Genomic DNA, 14,188 nt, shown 5'->3' with positions numbered 1-14,188 from the left:
TAGTTAAATAAACTGAAAGGGCTTTGCTGACAAAGTAGTGATAAATGCTCCAATGATAATTATAGGACAGTATTTTCACATCGCATCCATTGGACATGTTTAATTCTGCGCCAGGCATCACCCATGTAATTTACAAGATGCAGGGAATTAAAGAGTGATGAGGGGACCATGGATGAGTGGACTCAGCTGCCATGGACACTGGGCGCAGTGCAGCCCTCTGTATTCCATGTCCCCAAGGGCAGCACACTGAGGGGCAGGGAACACATTTGCTGAGGTAATGAAGGAGGGCAGAGCCCAGCGCCCCCTGTCGCGTCCAGCAGGTGCAGGTGCAGAAACTCAGCCACAGGGTACCTTCTTTTTAGCAACTCTTTGAAAACGGAGATGGATAAATGTAATGACCTTGAAAGCAAGTTCTGCCAGGTATTTTGAGTTGTCGTGAAATATATTAAAACAAGTTCACAACCAATGTATGTAAGAATTTATTAGGATAGGCACATAACAGAAAGCTCAAAGGACGACAAAGCTGCACCTTCCTAAAGGTTGACCCATGATGGCACTCAAAGCACCATTTTGTTAGAACTTGGAGGAAAAGCTCGATCTCTGAGCCTTCCCTCCTCACAGTCTGGGAAACATGCACAGGATGAAGATAAATCCTGCATAGAAATCTTATAATTTCAGAATTAGTCAAACACATTTAAAATACACACATTTAAAAATATTTACATTCTCATTTTGTGTTCATGAAGTGATTACTGACATTTACAATCACATCTGACATCACAGAGCAAGGCTTTTCCTGGATCAAATTCAAGTTTAAGTCAAATCTACGCAAAGAACTTCAGCCCAGGGGAATAGTGGGCAAAATCTGCTGAAAAGAACTGCTTGCCACCTTGCAGATAAGAGCAACAGCGCAATAAAGGGATTCCAGAGCTTCTACTTTAAATAGAAGGGCATTTATCTACAAGAACAGACCAAAACACAATTTATTTTTAAAGCCCTTCAGTGAGTATTTGTCTCAGAAATCTATTATGAAAATAGTGTCTTTGATTAGTGAATATATGGAGAATTCAGATTGTCATCCTCTATTTTTGGTTGAGAAAATGCACAAACCATATAGATTTAAGCCATGGGTTTTGCAGCCAAAGTAGAGACAGATGTTTTCTGGGATCATATCTCAGATTCCCATGCTAAAGCTATTGTTCAAGGTGATGGAAATATGTAGGGTGCATTAAACCATTTTGCAGCTGCTAGAAAGCCGTGTTTTCCTGTTTTCCTGATTTAGACAATGGAGAAGCTAAGAGGAGAAATAATAGGAAAGGCTTTCCTATGTTAGTTTTAAAAAGACAGTGTTATTTTTAATTCAAATTTTTTTTGTCAAATCTCATCTCTGCTCTCCTAGTTTTCACAGAAATATTTATAGGAATAAAGGTTGAAACAAAAGTACCTAATGATCATCTCCATCCATCGAAATATTGCTCAGGGATAAGACCCATGAGGATGGAAAAGACAACGCAATTTGAAGAGGAAAAAAAAAATTCTTTCAAACTCAGTTCACCCTGCAAAATGGACACAACACATGCATATAAAGGTTTGACTTTTTGGCTCCACTTTTCTGCCTGATTGCGGGGAAGATGACATGAGGCTGGCCCTTCCTGAAGCTTTGCTCCTCTGCCACTGACCAACAGGCAGGCCTTGAGGTGGCCTTACAAGGTCAGCAGTGACCACAGCCCACTTCCCCACATCCTTAATCAGAACCTTGTGCAGTTCATCCCCACATTACCCAAACATAACGTCATAGTGCTACACACAGATGTGTTGCATCGTGATGCTGTGGCAATGACGATGATGCTGAAGTGTGGGCCACCGAAAGCAGAGACCAGATATGGCTGGTCTTGCCTGGAAGCCAAGCTGTTGAGCAGGGGTGGAGTCCCTCTACAGAGGATGCTCACCAAGTTCCTCTTAATGCATTGTCGATAACTGTCCTGCCCTGGTTTTTCTGCCTTCCTCAGATTATCTGTAGGAATTGTCCTCCTGCATCACCCTTCCCAAATGACGAAGAAGAAAGAAAGAGCAATGACAGCACCTGAAATTCAGGAATGAGTGGGTATGGCGAGCTGCATGTGTGACATGTTCTCTTTTTACATTGTCTGCTTTGAGACATGGGATGAGGGGAGGGAGAGAGTTGGTCCTGAATATATTCAGTTTTTTCCAAGAGTCTCCCAGAATTATTGACCTATTTGGATGACAAGTCTTCATTGCCTTGTTGTCCATTTCCATGTGAAACCTTCCCCCTGTCCCCACAGCCCTGGCTTGTTCTGCTGTTGAACAGGTCACCTGGAGAGAAACACTGTGTCTAGTGAGAAGTCAGCAGGTGGCAGGGTGCACCTCTCCCCACACTATGACCCTTGGATTCCCCACTGTGCCACGCCCGAGCAAGCTTGGGTCCCTCAGGATAAGGATGATTTGTTAATGTCCCCTTGGCTGGTGGGCATTTGTTTACCCACTACTGTAGCCCCAAGATCCGCCAAACAAGAATTTCCATGCCTCAAAGTAACAGCAAAAATAAACAGGAGAATAAAGCACGTGTTTGAGCCCAGTGGTTTCCATCAGACGCACCTCCTGAGCCATCTGGTTGGGTTGCTGGCTCTTCCCCAGCAGTGGGAGTGGTGTGCAAGAGAAAGCACCACCCAGCGGGAGGGGGACCCAGCCCTGCCAGGGGAGGTTTTGAGGAACTGGATTCTTTATTACCCATTTCTCTCCTTGCGGGTTCCACAGAGAGGGTCCGTGTCCTCCCTGTTGTTGAGAATGGGGCTGCATGTTGTCACCTACAGAAAAATTCAGAGACCAGACAATGGGCCTGGGCTGTGAGAGCAATCAGAACGCTGTGGAAATAGGAGGCCTCAATGGACCCCAGGATTCATACACAGACTGCGTTGGGGCTCTGGGAAGCCAAGGACAGAAATGCCTCCTTCACCCCAAATGATAAGGGCAAGGATTTTCAAGGCCCAGAGGGAAAAGTGTTGTATTTGCATTTATTTAAGTGCTGATGTTGGTCAGCAGCGCATCCAGCCATGTCTTTAGAATCCTCTGAATGGCCAGACAGACAGCTGCTCTCCACGCCACAGGCTGCCCAGCTTCACACATCACCTAGAGTCTCGTGGCCAAGGAAGTTTTGCCAAATGGACACAGCCTTTGTCTCCCTTAAGTGTTAAACACCAAAGTTCCAACTGAAAACTGGAGACCATGAGATGACTTTAAAAAGAAGTTCCAAATGCCCCACTGAGCCCCACAAAACCTCCATCTTTCCTTTCACCTCCCCTGCCCCTTGAGTTTTTCATTAAAAACAATCTGAACCATAGCATCTATATTTCAAAACTGGCAAGAGTATTAACTCTAAGGGCCTGCACCTGGTGGTTTTTCAACTGCTCCAGGGTGTCACCTCGGAGGCCGATGCATTGCTAAGGCAAAACCAGAAACACCCTTTCTCTGAGGCTTTGGGGCCTTGGAGGGAGACACATTTCCTCTGTCTGTTCTCCTGCACAGTGACAGCAAAAAGCCCACAGGAGACGTGAGGCCTCCCAGAGATACTCAGGTAACTTCTAGTGACTCTGACCATTGGTGACCCCAGGGCTCTGTTCCAGTGCCCCAGGCAGAATGGTGCCGTGTGTGTGTGTGTGTGTGTGTGTGTGTGTGTGTGTGAGAGAGAGAGAGAAGGAGAGTGCACACTAGCAACCACATTATCATCATAGGGAGAAATCTTTGCAAATGTGACTTTTAAAATGAGGATATAAATGTAAATGGCTTTGAGCAGTTTTTGCTGATAAAAATGATTTTAGTTAGTCCTCTTCTTCCCTCTTCCTTCCCTCCTTACCCCCAATTTTGAGGAAAAGAGAGACACAGAACAAAAGTTCCTTAAGCAAACTGCCTGACTAGCTCCCTACTTGGTGTGTGCCCCAGCCACACTTCAGGATTTAAAATCTCAGGATGCTGCATCAACTGTGAACTATGAACTATGCTAAAATGCTTTAAAAGGACAGCTTTCAAAACACAGTGCATCATCTCCCGTTCACACATCCTTTAGAAAACAGCCCGATGGAAGTTTCCGCCATGGCTTCCTCCGTCTGAGCTCGGAGCACTGGCATTCCCAGCAGCATGAAGTGGAGGCGGGGCCACAAGCAGGGTGTCTGAGGCCTGCCCTGGCTCAAAGACAGGTTGTCCTTGATTTTGTTTCCTTGTTAGTGTGGATCACATCCGTAGTCAAGTGTGTGATAACCTCAGTACATTTAGATGAATTAATTCAAGTATCTTTGAACAAATCCCTGGCCTCTCTCGCCCTAGCCCTGTAGATTATGTGACTTCACAAATACCTGTAACTCACTTCAAGCAACTTTTCTCATACTTTTCAAGCTTCCTTTGCAAATAAACCCAAGACTATTAGAAATGTAAGAACTAAACAGGCACTTCCTGCCTCCTTGCCACCTAAGAGGTTAATTGCACTTCTGGCCCTTCTGGAGGATGTCAACAATTTCACATTTAGCAAGACTGGGGAAATGCAGGAATGCAAATGTAAAGAAATGTTTCCAGTCCTGAACATGCTCCCTTTGACCAAAAAATCAGATCTTCTTATCTAATTGAATAATTAATTGACTTAGTTTTCATCCCAGGAAGAGAAACAAATCATTTCAATCCTAATCGGCATGAGCAGCCCACCTTTTCCTCTTAGATGGTCGAAGTGAGCAGAGAAGCTATTCAGGGGAGCCCCTTAGCCCCAGCCTCCTCACACCCTGATCCGGAATTGGTCACATTGGAATTTGAAAAGGAAGGGGGAGTAAGAATCATTACAGAGTCACAAAATCTCCACTGAGGCACGCCAACACACAGCTTCCACTTCAGGAACACCACACACGCGTAGAAAATACCTGCATGTTCCAAGGGAGCTTTAAGGAGAAGGCTTACAATTGTTTGCTAAGATTTCAGTCCAGTCTTTCAGAAAGATGTGGGTCCCCCTTTGGAATGGGGAGTTCAAAGCTCTGAGGATGGTGGCCGGTGATTCTAGTGTCTCTAGGGCCACCTCACTTTCAGCAGTCTGTCCCAGGCGTCGGACTATGGGAAACAAAAGAGACAGTGTTGGAAGCCACGGAGCCCCTGCTGCCTGCACGTCTGGAGCTTGGGAGGGAGCCCCAGGTTACCTGCAGCCGCGCTGCAGACAGGCAGCATGCTCTAAGGGAGCCCGTGTTCCTGGTGTGGAGGGAGGTTGAGGGGTCAGCTGCCGGGACCGGGGTGTGTCTGCCCACAGGGAACCTGGGCCTGCTCCTGCTGCCACCTCTTTGTACTGTGGTCAGTGTCCCCATGCCTGCGCATCCCCTCCCCCAGTCGCTCAGGGCCCCCTTTACCTGTACTGGTTCTCCATTGCCCTGCTCTCTGCTCGCTCTGGAACCCAGGAGTAACTGTCTGCTGCATTCTGGGGTTTCTCCTTCTTCTCCTCCCTCTTCGCTCTCCGCTTGCGATAGACCAGTAGCCCCAGAGCCAGGGCCAGCAGAAGTAGGATGCCCACCACGGTGCCTAGGATGTAGAATAAAAGCAGCTTTTGCCCGTCAGTGCCGTCGTCGTTTTGTGTGGCCACGGAGGAGTCCCCACCTGCAGGCTCCTGGGCGCCAGAGGCAGCTGTGGTGTGATGGATGCTGGGCTCCCTCCAGAGGCCTGGGGACCCACTGGGGGCCAGCACCTCAAGTGGGACAGAGGTGATGGGGGCATCAGATGAGAGCAAAGGTCTCCTTGTGGTGGGTGTAGACTTAGGGGTGCTCTCCGGGCCCCTCGTGGGACTGGCTGTTGCAGCGGGAGGCACAGTGCTCCCCTCTCTCTCTCCCTTGTACTCCTCATCGGGGGGCCCAGATGGTGGTCCCAGAGACACAGGCCCCATGGCGCAAGAGACCCCATTGGGGGCCAGCACCCAGCCTGGCAGGCAGCCACAGCGGAAGGACCCTTGTGTGTTGAAGCACAAGCTGTCGCAGAGGGGGCCCCCCGGGCCCACACACTCATCCACGTCCTGGCACTGAGTGCCGTCCTCCCCGGCCAGGACATAGCCCTCCTCGCAGGAACAGTGGAATGAGCCCTCTGTGTTGGTGCAGCCCTGGGCGCAAGGCGAGTGGCCCAGGGCACACTCATCCACATCCTGACAGGCCCCCTCTCCAGGGCCGCCCGGCTCATAGCCAACCCAGCATTCGCAGCGGAAGCTCCCAGGGGTGTTGACACACTCCTGGGCACAGGGGGAGTCCTGGCATTCGTCCACGTCCACACAGTCCAGCTGACTCGAGTCCAGCTGGTACCCTTGGGGGCAGCGGCACGTGTAGTTTTTCCCATGGGGTCCCGGGATGCATGTGGCCCCCCCACGACATGGGCTAGAGCTGCAAGGGTTTCGTGAGGCACAGGTCACCAGGTCGTCCAGCAGCCGGAACCCTGGCCGGCAGCCGCAGAGGAAGGAGCCATCCCCGCCTTCAAAGCAGTCCTGGTGGCAGCCCCCATTGTTGAAGTTGCAGCCATACTTGGGGCTGACACAGAGGGGGCCCGAGCTGCCCCAGTCGAACACATCGGGGGCCTTCTCCTTGCACAGGAAATAATGACTCTGACTGTCGTCTTTGTCCCCTTCCCCACAGGCCACATTGGCGGCAGAGGCAAAGGGCACAGCCTCCAAGGAGGAACTGGTGGTCTGGAAGGGGGTGGTGTAGGTCACCTGACCTGGGCCCCCCAGGGCCAGAGGCCTGCACATGCCTTTGAAGCTGAATTTGCACACGAAGCCCTCGATGTTACTTCCGGGGGAGCCTGGGCTCCCACAGGGGCCTTCGGACCACTTCGGGAGGCGCCTGGGAAGGAGCGGCTGGGACAGGTCCAGCAGCAGAGACACACAGCGCTTGGAGATGCACGAGTTCCGGAGCTCCTTGTGCCAGTTAGAGTAAGGCGTGTCCTCCCCGCCGCCCACCCAGCTGAAGCCCTTCAGCGGCAGACTGGGGTCCAGGCACTTGCCCTTCTCTCGCTGGAGCCCAATCCAGAACTTGCCCATCCTTGCCGTCAGGGCTGCCTCCCGCCTCAGGAGTTGGGCCAGTACTTGCTGGACGTGCTGGGCCTCCTCCTCGCTCTTCACAGTGGCCAGGTTGCCCCCGTTCTGGAGGCAGAGGTTCTGGGCCTCGGCAGCGCTCAGCTTGCCCCAGTGGGCCGTATAGCAGGCGGTCCCCGCGCAGACCACCGCCTCTGTGTCAGCTCCTGTCCCGGCCCCGAGCTGCCTCAGGAGCAGCAGCGGCAGCAGCAGCAGGCCCACAGAGGTGGCCATCCCGGTCTCCGTGTGCCCCTCGGCAGGAGGTGAGAAGCCCAGCGGCGACAGTAGCTTCTATCTCGGCTCCCAGCTGGGACCCGAAGGGAGCTGAGGGGTGAGCTGCAGCCACTCTGGCCCCGAGAAGGACACAAAGGCTGCGGGCTTTCCACGTCCCCGTGACCCAAGGCGCATCCTGTACTGTTGTACTTCTTATTTCTCACCGGATGCTGGGGCTTCCTGCAATGAATAGTTCTCTGACTCCTGCTGCCTTCATCACGGTGCTGTTGTTCATAAAAGGAGCTAGGCAGCTCTGCCGGGTCCCTGGCTCAGCACTGTGGAAACTCAGCGACGTGGGGAAGACGTTACAGCCTGGAGATACTGCCGGCTTGATTTTGGCTCCATTCTCTTTCTCATGGCATGAGGAGCCTCGGAGGCATGCTATGGAGTGCACAAAGGCTTTGGGGGCTAGGAACTCGAGGAAGCTCCCTTAGTAACCCATAATAAAATTCCACTTTGGTTTGCAAACCATCAAAAAAGAAAAAAAATTCTGAGACTTAAGACGCAAGGCCATGGATGGTTATAATTTTCAGCCTTTTTTAGAAGCAAACTGGACTTTCCTTTTGCCTAGCTCATGTTCTCTGTTGACTTTGGGAGTCTTTTCTCTTTTATCCTCCCATCCTGAACTTTAAATAGACAGACATTTTTTAAATAGGAGCCGGGTCGTGGGAATGTCTGGGTTTTCAACATAATGCCAAGCTCCTTGATAATGTTAATCCAAAATGGGTGAAATTTGGCAGTTTTGGGGGTTTCACAGTGGAAATATTGCATTGTGAGGTGGCAGGGTCACAAAAAGCATCAGAAAGAAAATGAAAATGTGTCCGGCCTTGTGGTGCAGGCCTTGCAGACTCACGTCCCCTGGCTCAGGATTCCTAGCAAGGGCCGGAAATCTGGGCAGGGAGCGGGAATCCAAGCCCAGGCAGGCCCTCCCGCGACATCGCGACTCAGCAAAAGCCCGGGACTCACAGGGTGCTTTTCTTGCAGCCACAAACCTTAGATCATTGGTTGGGATCCCCCAGGAGGGGACCCTGAGACAGGATTTGGGGAGACTAGTTTATGTGGAAGGGGAAGTGAAACAGACAAGGAGGAAGCCAACCCGCGATGGCTTGCTGAGAAGGTGACCCTGGGCTGCTGGAGCTGGTGCCGGGTCACTCTGGGGGCCTGAGGGGACCACACCTCAGCACCATCTCAGCTGAGGGAGGGGCTCAGCTGTTCTCCAAGTCCCCTGTCATTGGTAGCAGGCTCTGTCGCTCACTTGGAGAGACTGACTATAAATTCTAGCCCTGTCCAGTGACCAGAAGTCTCTCTTACACAAAACTTGTTACTCTGGACAGACACCTTGTGACTCTCGTCTGACTCATGTCTAGTTTACTTCTATCAAGACAGCCACTTCCTAAGAGAGCCCTGATGGGAGGAGAGTTGGGTAGGGGTGTGGGTCGGGGGAGACGCAGGAGGCAGCACAAGAAGACACAGGAAGCAACAGAAGCACCGTGTCCCAGGGAGACGGCAGCGCGCCTCACGGGGCCTGCAGAAAGTGGGAGCTGTCCGGGTCACGAACGCTCACTTGGGGCGGGGGGGAGTGAAGGGAGAGAGAGGGACCTGAGACCTAAGCCTTTATTGGGGTCCAGGGCGTTTCCCAAGCGGGTTTCCCATGGGGACTTCTCACTGGTGGGTTTAGAGCAACAAGACATGGGCTCCGTGTGGTCCCTGTGGCCGAGAGGTGGGCATGGCGGCATGTCTGGGAAGTCCCTGTGGGGTGTGGAGTCACTGAGGCTATCAAGTGGGCTGTATCTGCCTGTCCCACAGGGAGGTGGTCACAGGAGGTGAGTGTACAAGGCAGATATTTGGGTTGGCCACAATGAGGGACCGGGAGTGGGTGAATCCCTGGACACCGTGTCAAGGGCGACTAAGCCCTGCTTCTGGTAGGAGAAGGTCCAAATTACATTCAAAATGGATGCAATGCACAATTATAAGAATTCACCACACAGTGGCAACTCTTTGATGCTCTGCGCTGACTGTGAAGGCCCCAGGGGACGCGCCACGGTGGAGAACACAGGGAACACCTGTGAACCTGGCACCAGCAACCACCACAGTGGCCTCCATGGAGATGTTGGGGTGTCCCTGGGCCTGGGAGTTCGCTGGCTCCCTAAGGGACAAGGGGCTATCTCTGACTCCAGCTGGATACCCTCCTAAGAATGTGCCTTAAGTCCTTGCATTTTGGCAAAGATATTTGAGACCCTTTGGGAACTCTCCATAGAAGCCACCGGACCCTCCCTGTGCCCCTTCATCTATCCATCTGTTTGTCCATCCACCCATCAAACATTTGTTGATTAAGACCCTGCTATGCGCTGAGCGAGGCACTAGATTCCAGAAGGGGATCCCTGCCTCTGTGATCCTTGAGGCCTGTTAGAGTGGGACAACTTCGGACAAGTCACAGCACTGATGGCTTTATTTCAGGCAGCACAGGGGAGGGGGGAGGTCATGGTCAATACAGGGGTAGCATCCTGGCTGGGGGAAGGGGAGTTAGGAGAGGCTCCTCTGGAGAAGACAGGCAGTAAAGTCGGAATCTAAAGGAGTTGCAGCTCAGATGTGGAATGGTGTTGGAATGGGGGTATAGCATGTACAGAAGCCCTGGGGACAGGGAGTGAGTGAAGGGCAGGGAGATCAAGGCCCAGGCAGTGGGAGGGAGGATTCAGGGGAAGATGGAGCCTGTGAACCCCAGTAATGAAGGCTTGGGGCTTCGTCCAGTGGACCCACGCAGGGGGTGGGGATCCCTCAGCAGGTGGCCACAGGTTTCCAGGCCAGATGACAACCACCTGGACTAGGCTGGCCCCCAGATTAGAGAAGGAAGATTGAAGAGCTGTGGCGGGTCCAGGTCAGATGTTCTTGGGGCTGGGCCGAGGTGGGGGGAAGGGCACTGGGCACGCAGAAGGATTGCATGGCTCCTGCTTGTGCTGTGGGGAGATGGGGTCTGGAAGGCTGTGTCCGCTGGAGGTACCTGGCTCTGAGAACATGGGGTACTGCCTCCTGGGGCTCAGGATCTCCCAGCCCCTTGTCCTTGTGACCTGCCTCCTCGGGACGCTGAGTGTGCCGCCAGAGCTGGGTGAGTAGACAGCTGTGAGGGGTCCAGGGAAGGCTGGTGTCCCTGGCTTCTAGACAACATAGCTGGCCATGCATTTGAGCTTGGCAAGGGTCAATCTTGTTCTCTGCCTGGGAAAAGCTGCATTTCTAAGGGTTTATTTTCATGCAGGTAACTTCTTAACATTCTGTAAAATGGATCCTGCAGCCTTGGCATCCACTCATAGCAGGAAGCCTTTCTTGTGGTCTAGGCCCCTGTTTGTGCAGCTCAGAGGTGGATTCCTCGGGGGTAGATTGTGATCTGCAGCATTCCCTCACATTCTACTTAGTTGGTGCTTAAGGATATGGGCTAAATGAGTGACTTTCAGCATGTTAGCCACTCTGACCCCCAGATCTTTGTCAAGATATCTTCTTTAGCTGTAAGTTATTCATCTTCCATGTGGGAACTTTCAAACCAATTACTATTCACTTAGCCAAGTGATGACATCTTAAAGAAGAAAATGAACTAGCAAGACATATACTCTTTTTTTATCCATCAACCTTGGAAGTATTTGTAAAGCACCAACAGTGAGAAAGGCCATGTAAAATGCAGAACTGCCTTGCCCTGGGGGTCCTTGAATTTTACTTTATTATTTTCAGTAACTTGGTTAACTCAGTCCCACTTCTCATCTATAAATGCAGAGGTGGGAACAGGGCCTCTGGAAACTTTCTTGCTCTAACATTAATAAAAGTGAAATCATGCTTAACTCTCCCCTCTGGAATTAGGGAGAAAGCAAGTTGGGAAGAGAGTGGACGCTGAGACCGTTGCTGAGCCCTAGACATGCTGCACATGTAAGCAAGCCTCTGTCTAAACTGCACACACACAGTTTCATCCCAAGTTGACCCGCTGACTGCCAAGACACAGGGCAAGTTTTCTATTCCTTCTCCCCCACATCTGACTTCCACTCTGTCCCTTCACCCTTTGGCTGCTGCCTGCTGGGCTCAGGTGGGTTAATTCACCCGGGACACTTACAGCTGGGTTCTCTAGCTCCAGCCCTGCCCTTCTGTGTCCACTCCCACCTATAGGTGATGCTCCTTAGAGGCAGTACAGGGGATTCTTAGAGGCTGAGGGCATGATGCTTCAAACTCAGGGGAAGAGGAAGAGCTTGCTTTTCCTGGGAGGGATTTGGTGGAGTTTTACAAAGAATTTAAGATAGTCTGAATGCAAACTTTGAGGGAATTCTGTACCTCACATACTAAATTCCCCATGGATGGTGATTTATCCCATTTTATTTAGAGAGCAGATTATACCAAACCTCTCCAAGGACTGATACTTAAAACAGCAGGAATCAGCAGAAGGAGATTGAAAGAGTTTTTCTCGGCAGATCTTTGGACGGAAGCCACGTTAGGTGTTCTAGAACCATGGCGAGCCTAACAGCATGACATGTACCCTGAGCAAAAGGCTCCACATCATCCGTGTGTATTCTGCAGTCTTTGTGAGTACTCTGGGCTTTCTTTTTGAATTGCCTTAAAAATTTACTTTACATGATGCTGGAATGGAATGTTCTGATCTCAAATATGGGGACAGTTTAATCTCAATTATTTGGGAGCAGACTAGTTGGTTTGTGGATCATTCAGGCATCTGGCCTCTCTTTTTCCTTTTATTCTTTTTAACTAAAAATTGAATTAAAAAGGGAAACAAAGCACATTGCGTATTTCCTGGCACAACACGGTATATGTTAGACTCACAGTGAGCAACAGTGGCACAGAGATGGTGAAGGGAATGAAACAGAACTGGAGTCACTGCCACCTGTCATTCTATGAGACCCCTTAGGGATTTTGTGTCCGAAGTTTAAAATAGAAACAGAGTGAAAACTATGAGACCTGATGTTTTTGCTTGTCAGTACAAATTTTAGTTCATACATGAGGTGCTTACCAGAATTTGAATAACATTTTTGTAAAATTGAAATTTGTCCTCTATTAATCATTTGCTTTAAAACTTAAAAAACTAGAAAAATCATGAATATTGATTATGACATGATGGTTTCTGAAAGTCATTGTGTTGTACAGAGGTGAGAGGTGCTACAAGGTTCACTCTGGGCACCAAGATGCCAGGATTGCTGCAGGCAACGCCACTTGAGGACACCGTCTCCCCTCGGGGGAGGCTCATCGATTGACAGTCTGTCTTGCATTGAGAGGGATAGAGGCTGGCGGGCAGTAGCTCACGCCTGTAATCCCAGCTGTTTGGGAGGCCAAGGTGGGTGGATCACTTGAGCTCAGGAGTTTGAGACCACATCTCCCCATCTCCAAGAAAGAAAGAAAGAAAGAAAGAGAGAGAGAGAGAGAGGGAGGGAGGGAGGGAGGGGAAGAAGAAGGAAAGAAGGAAAGAAAGAAAGAAGGAAAGAAAGAAAGAAAAGAAAGAAAGAAAGAAAGAAAGAAAGAAAGAAAGAAAGAAAGAAAGAAAGAAAGAAAGAAAGAAAGGAAGGAAGGAAGGAAGGAAGGAAGGAAGGAAAGAAAGAAGAAATTAGTGAAGTGTGGTGGTGTGTGCCTGTAGTCCTAGCTACTCAGGAGACTGAGGTAGGAGGAGGATTACTTGAACCAGGGAGGCAGAGGTTACAGTGATCATGCCATTGGACTCCAGCCTGGGTGACGGAGCCAGACCCTGTCTCAAAAAAAAAAAAAAAAAAGAGAAAGGATAGAACCTGTCTGCACTGGGTTACAATCCCACTCTGTGACTTACAAGCTGTGTGACTAAGGTCACAACTGAACCACTCTGTCCACTGTTATATGGTACGACTATCTGTAACTCCACACCCTCAGCTGTCTCCACCTCTCACAGGGCTTTGTGAAGACTAAGAGAGTGCATACCTAAAAGAAGCAGCTCAGGAAAGCACCTGGCAGGAACAGTGAATTCCTATCACACCAGGAGACTGTGGCCTGAGACCACCTGGACTCTACTCCCGCAACTGGAACTAGGGCCTCAGCCAGTTGCTGGCTTCGGGATTGGGACCAACACTTTCACTTCTTGGGGCCTTGGTTTCTTAGTTTACAAAACAGGGAGGATAAGAGTCAGGATGCCACTGTCCTGTCAGTGGCATTAAATTAAATGAGGTCCTAGCGGTAAGTGCTTCCTGTAAGGGCTGGCACGTGGCCGCCATCAGTGGACAAAAGTCATGTCGCTCTGATTGCAATGACCAGAGAAGAGACAGAGCCCACACCCCCAGGGCCCATCCCTGCCAAGGCAAAAATGAAAAGGAGCAAAACCTCCCTTATGTTTGCTGGAGACACGGAGCTTGTATTTTTCAAAAACTTCCCTGGCTTTAGAGTCTTTGTTTGGATCCTAGGCTGGGTAAACATTCTTCCTAGAGTGTTATTGATTTTTTCACATTTAGTAAATAGTCTTCTGACATAATTAATCATGTACCATATTTACAGAAAACTTGGCTGGGCTGAATGTTGTTTTTAAGGTTAACTTGTGCTCACCTCTTGACACTGGCCGTGATAAGCAAAGGCTACTCACCGGCTCACCAGCTTTTGGAACGAGATAGATCATGGAGGGAAACAGAGTTTTCAGCAGCATCGGTTCACACATTTAATCTCCAGGGACGGCTCTGAGCATGAAATACAAGTCTCTAAATTATGTTCACATGGCCGGTGTGGATGATTTCAGGTTCCATTTGACATTAACAACATCCTCGGTGATTCCAGTAAGTTGTCGTAACAGTTTAGCCATATTTAGACAATATAATTTGGAAGAGATAAAAATGA

General features: G+C 50.2%; 1 protein-coding gene across 1 annotated transcript; it reads right to left on the bottom strand.

The window, feature by feature from the left end:
• Positions 1–463: 463 nt before the first annotated feature.
• On the bottom strand, positions 464–7,472 carry CD93 (CD93 molecule). Its single transcript, XM_011969835.1, has 2 exons — positions 5,394–7,472; positions 464–5,103 (listed from the first exon to the last, which is right to left on the bottom strand). Exons 1-2 carry the CDS (start codon positions 7,322–7,324, stop codon positions 5,079–5,081), a joined length of 1,956 nt encoding a protein of 651 aa, XP_011825225.1. The 5' UTR covers positions 7,325–7,472; the 3' UTR covers positions 464–5,078.
• Between the last annotated feature and the right edge of the window lie 6,716 nt (positions 7,473–14,188).

Source organism: Mandrillus leucophaeus, unplaced genomic scaffold (assembly GCF_000951045.1).
Source record: "Mandrillus leucophaeus isolate KB7577 unplaced genomic scaffold, Mleu.le_1.0 Scaffold913, whole genome shotgun sequence".
NCBI classification, from domain to species: Eukaryota; Metazoa; Chordata; class Mammalia; order Primates; family Cercopithecidae; genus Mandrillus; species Mandrillus leucophaeus.
The sequence above is the reverse complement of the archived record's forward strand: the minus strand, read 5'-3'. Positions and strand labels throughout refer to the sequence as shown.